The sequence below is a fragment of the Brachyhypopomus gauderio genome, chromosome 21 (assembly GCF_052324685.1).
Source record: "Brachyhypopomus gauderio isolate BG-103 chromosome 21, BGAUD_0.2, whole genome shotgun sequence".
In the NCBI taxonomy this organism is placed as follows: Eukaryota; Metazoa; Chordata; class Actinopteri; order Gymnotiformes; family Hypopomidae; genus Brachyhypopomus; species Brachyhypopomus gauderio.
Genome location: NC_135231.1, coordinates 11,035,073 through 11,040,072, shown reverse-complemented (window position 1 = coordinate 11,040,072; position 5,000 = coordinate 11,035,073). Strand labels below are relative to the sequence as shown.

The 5,000-nt window shown below is 54.4% G+C and overlaps 1 protein-coding gene across 1 annotated transcript in view; it reads right to left on the bottom strand.

The window, feature by feature from the left end:
• The window catches only part of itga5 (integrin, alpha 5 (fibronectin receptor, alpha polypeptide)), a 22,384-nt gene that overhangs the window by 853 nt on the left and 16,531 nt on the right, over positions 1 to 5,000 (bottom strand). The window contains 19 exon segments of the mRNA XM_076984232.1: positions 700 to 812; positions 925 to 950; positions 952 to 971; positions 1,080 to 1,113; positions 1,115 to 1,281; positions 1,395 to 1,590; positions 1,592 to 1,604; positions 1,692 to 1,744; positions 2,499 to 2,552; positions 2,929 to 2,972; positions 3,493 to 3,520; positions 3,522 to 3,538; positions 3,671 to 3,725; positions 3,727 to 3,780; positions 3,782 to 3,801; positions 3,902 to 3,947; positions 4,069 to 4,130; positions 4,260 to 4,272; positions 4,274 to 4,384. Of these exon segments, the coding sequence (XP_076840347.1) occupies positions 700 to 812; positions 925 to 950; positions 952 to 971; positions 1,080 to 1,113; positions 1,115 to 1,281; positions 1,395 to 1,590; positions 1,592 to 1,604; positions 1,692 to 1,744; positions 2,499 to 2,552; positions 2,929 to 2,972; positions 3,493 to 3,520; positions 3,522 to 3,538; positions 3,671 to 3,725; positions 3,727 to 3,780; positions 3,782 to 3,801; positions 3,902 to 3,947; positions 4,069 to 4,130; positions 4,260 to 4,272; positions 4,274 to 4,384 (1,126 nt within the window).

The window sequence follows — 5,000 nt, the reverse complement described above, 5'->3', positions numbered from 1 at the left end:
TCCCCGGTGTTCCTGACCTGTGCGGCCGTAAAGACGCTGCCCCACTCCCACGTGTGCTCTGAAGCGTGTACTGTGCGTCACGCGTAGTGCGTGCACCTTCACACGCGTGTGCAGCTCCACACGTCCTGATGTTTCCCAGCTGTGTTCCACCCACTAAACAATATCTCATTCCAAACGTCTGCCGGCTCTCCGCGCCCCACCCCCTGGTTACTAGGCAACCAGCTGTAATCAAGACACGCACATACGCGGCCTCTCTTGCAACGAATCAGAAGGGGAGGAGGGGGGGACTGGGGCCGAAATCCGAGCATGGCCCGGGCCGTCGCCGCCAGACGAGAGAGAGACCAGCACGTGATATTCTGATCCCCGACATGGTATAAATGGGGGAAAAGGGAGTCTCATGCCCAGTCCCCGCCCCTCTAGGGGGACGCATGACCGGTCAAACCTGTACCGAGACAAAGCCGTAACTCCCAGATGCACAAGCCGGCCTTTGTGAGCTTCACACACGGCCTGAACTGGCAAACTGTGTCTCATGCGCTCCTCTGTAACTGCGGAACATTCCAGTAAAACAACACGACCAGCGCGGTTTCCAGAACAGCACCAGTGCCGATGGAAACACTGCGGTCACAGCAGGTTGGGACCTTTCTGTCTAGAAGCCCGACTCACGGACTCAGAACTGGAGAAGGAGCGGTGGACGTACCCAGGAGACGTGCATGGTCTGGTTCCCACTGCTGACGGCACACACCTTCTCCTCGGGGTTGATCATGGTGGGATACACGCTCAGGGTGGCGCTGGTGTTCACGATGGGCCGAGACCTGCAGGAGCGGCAAACGGGAACATCTAAGGGTCCGTCGGGACTTTACCCCCCGCGGTAATCTGCGCTAGGTGGTGTGCGGGAGATTACACGGAGCAGCGTAACACACTGACCTGTACAGAGCCACCCTGTCGACCCCCGAAGGCTCCCACGAGGAGATCTGCACAACAACAACAGGGAGATCACGACTCAAGGCATCTACTCTGAATGCAACACAAACAGGTAAAATGGGTCACCGATCCGTCCCCGTGATTTAACCCGACCTCACCTGGGTAGCCGTTGTGATCTAGGTCTTTCCCCCCCACGCAGGGCAAACCCAAAGCTGGCGGGCGGGGCGGGCGGCATGGCCGACGCCCACTGTCCAGCGATCACCTGAGAGGGCTTGTCCCTCAGACCTTTAGCGTAGCCGTTGTAGATGAAGACCAGGCCTTGCTCATCTTTCCCGCCAAACGGACTACTGATAGCCACGTCTACGGGTACGGGAGGCACCACAGATTAGGGTTAAAAATGAAGGCGCAACCAGGGACAAGCACGACCAGGGGGCGGAGTCAAGGGGGGCGGAGTCAAGGGGGCGGGTCCTCACCGTTGAAACCGTCCTGGTTGAGGTCTCCAAGCGGCGTAATTGAACTGCCGAAGCGTCCGAACGTCTGTGTGCCGGTGAGGTGGGGCGTCTGGGGCGTGAGATCCAGAGGTCCGTTCTGCAGGTACACGTACACGCGTCCCAGTTCTTCCAGACGACCGTCAGAGTCACGCACCATGAACATGGGAGCGCCTACCAAACAGGTCGGTCAGCCTGGACCAGGGACACACGAGTGGGTAAGAAACCGACACACACGTGGGCACACACGTGGACCACACACGTGGAGCGAAGCTCACTGACCCGTCGTTGTTGATGTCCGTAGCAGACACGGCGTATCCAAAGTAGGAGCCCATCTGAAAAAGATTTGTCTCGTGTGAAATCATACCATAACATGCACAACTCTTCGAAGTTCAAAACCCTGTCTAAATAATCCACCCTTTCACTTCCTCAATGTGCACATATGGACCCAATACATCAGAGCTCATTAGCACCATGTCCACAAGTACGAGAGGCGGAATGTTCTTGCTCCGAGTCCCATAACCCTAACCCCTAACCTCTAAACCCTAACCCCTAAACCCTAAAACTACCCCTAAACCCCCTAACCGAGGCAATCAGGGAAGTTAACGAGAGGATCCAGACCAGGCTCCTGGTTTGTGGAGAGCAAAGCTCCTGCATCTGTAAATGGGTTTACTGTTCACCACAAGGCACTGCAGCCCGGTTAACGCAGACTTGTAAAGGACGCCAGTTTTGCTTGAATCATCAGTGTGCCCTGTTATGTGAGGAACAGGCTCACGGGGTTGTGTGAAGGTACACAGCGCTACCCTTCAGTCCTAAACACTCGCTTTACTCTCTCTGCACTGCTCCACTTAAAACGCACATTAGCAGTTTCAGGTTTCACTGCACAAGAGCAAAATGTTTATCCTTCAACCTAAATGGTTTGACATTCCTGGTATCAAAACCTAACCTGAGGGATGAGGAATTCTACCTGTTGTTATCAAATGAGCATCTCGCGTTTCCCCATCCTTATGGATTCTGTTTTGGCCCGTGGTAATCACAGTGGAACATTCCTTTGTGGTAAATGTCTGAACATCTCAGGTTAGGACTTACCTGCTCACCAGTCAAAGTTTTCAAGGTTTCCAGGGAGCGATTGAGAATCGACACCTAAGAAAGGGGGGAAAAACTTTTATCTGCTTGTTATTGTAGACCACAAATGTTCTTTCTGGAGCAATTAACTTTACATTTCTTTTGCAAAAATTCCTTTAGCTCTTAAGGTGTTGATCCAGGCAACAGAAACTGACATCGTTGAGAAAATCAAGCTTAAAATGTCGGTGTCAATGTAGCTTATAATGAACAAACATTTGTACGTGCTACAGCGATTTCCCTCAAAACAGCAGTAACAGCAAGGTTGTTTATCTTAATAAATTAGCATAATCATAATACATCCCCAGTTCAGCCAGCACATGATATTAATATATGAAACATCATATAGGTCTGCTCTACTGTCAAAGCCAGCTTCAGAGTGATGGCAATCTCTTACCTGGCCGTGCAGACGAACCCCTCTGGGAACACCAGTGACAAACTCTGAGAGACAGACGGCAGACAGGGGGGGGGGGGGGGGGGGGGGGGGGGGGGTGGGGGGGGGGGGGGGGGGGGGGGGGCGGGGGGGGGGGGGGGGGGGGGAGATTTAGTACTGGAAACATGGAGAAGTGTGTGATCCTCAGGAACTCTGAGTCCTGGCAGACTGAGCTGTGTTTTTCATATTTATTTAAGCGGATTGTGCAGCGTGTATAATCGTGGTTATTCCTAGGAGGGATATCTCCAAGCTGGGCCGCATTAAAAACGTTTTGTACTATTTATATTCAAAATGCTTTTCCCATCAATACCAGGGCAAAGTAACAGAGGAGTCTCGGTACACACGCAACTCAAACCTATGGATGACTTTGACCCGGGATGTTATTGAGTGGTTACGAGCGCTTTGGTTGGACTTGGTTTGCGTGTGTGTACATTTGGTTCTGAGGCGATGTCTACACTCCACCTAGACGCCCCCCACCACCCCACCCCCCACCCGCTGGCCAGAGAGATGGGTGGTGCAGCGTTTTACCTTCATCGTGGTCTCCGTTGAACTCCCCCCACCACCACCGAGTAGCCTGAAACGCACCGCACACATTCGCAGTGAGTGTGAGGAAACGGATCAGCACAAGTCCACCGTGGCGCCCGTCACCGTGGCCCCCGTCACCGTGGCGCCGTCACCGTGGCGGCGCCAGGCCGGATGGCCTTACCCATGTAGTTGTCGTCGAAGTTGATCTGCTTCTTCTGCCTGGTCTCCAGCTGCCCCCTTCACAGACGTGAGGAAGAACCCCGGGTAGTACGCCCTGACGATCTCCTCCTTCAACCGCAGAGATCAGCTGACCTGCGGGGGTGGAGACGGGGGCGGAGCTTAACACAAGCCTCTCCAAAACACAGGCAGCTGGACTGTCAGGTGTGTGTGGGCCTGTGTGTGGGCCCCATACCTTGCCAGAAATAGCTGCCTGGTCCGCCGAGCACCACGTTCCCGTCCTGAATAACAACACAGAGTTAGTGGCTGAACTGGTAGTGCAGAGAGCAACATCCCCCCGCCCCCCCCCCCCCCCCCCCCCCCCCAGGACACAGCTCGTCAGGACACAGCTCGTCCACTCACCTTGGTGAAATCAGCGCTAAACCCCCCCTGACAGTAGCCCTGGCCACTCCGCCCGTTGAACTCTGAAAGAGACACGCGTGGTTCAGGTGTGGACCAAACACGGTGCCAGTTACTCTGGGTCCGACCGCACCAGAGAACATGAGGAAGGATTATAGGAGCGTGTGGTACCACACCGTCCTGCAGCGACCTACCTGTGCGGCAGGGGGGCGTACTCCACAAACCTGGAGAAGTTCTTCACGGACATGTAGCAGGAGCCCGTGACCTCCGCCTCGGGCGTGTCCTCCTTCGTTCTCCACGAGTAGAGAGGAGCGCACGCCTGTGGCACGGTGATGAGGGCAGAGGTTAGAGGGCATCTCCATAGCAACACACGCCCAACACAGACTCTGCCTGCACCCCCGAAAATATGCACGCATGCTTGATCTCTCACACACACACACACACACACACACACACACACACACACACACACACACACACACACACACACACACGGGGAGGAAGCCAGCAGTACATCTGTAGTACAGTAGCCATGTTGGGGTTTAGGAGAGACATGTCAAGGATCGTGAGTGTTAAACACATCATCTGTGGTTCTGATGCTCCACACACACTAAAGCACAGCGCCTGTCCGTGAGGATTGGGTCAGAACACAAAACGGGAGAATGACCGACGTGAACCACGTACACACCAGGCCCACTAGCTCTGGTGTTACACGTGTCACACTAACAGCGGAGAAGACTGTTGTGAGCTTTAGATTCCAGCTGGAGGTTGAAGGACTTGAGGCACAGGCGGCTGGCTTTGGTTACAGCGCATATTCCAGCAGAAATGCTTCAGCTGTGTGTTCTGCAGAGCTGTGGCCTCTATAAACTGTGTGGGATCGTCAGACTGGAAACTTTTTAGCCAGAGCTGTAAGAACCGTTAGGACCAGAATAACT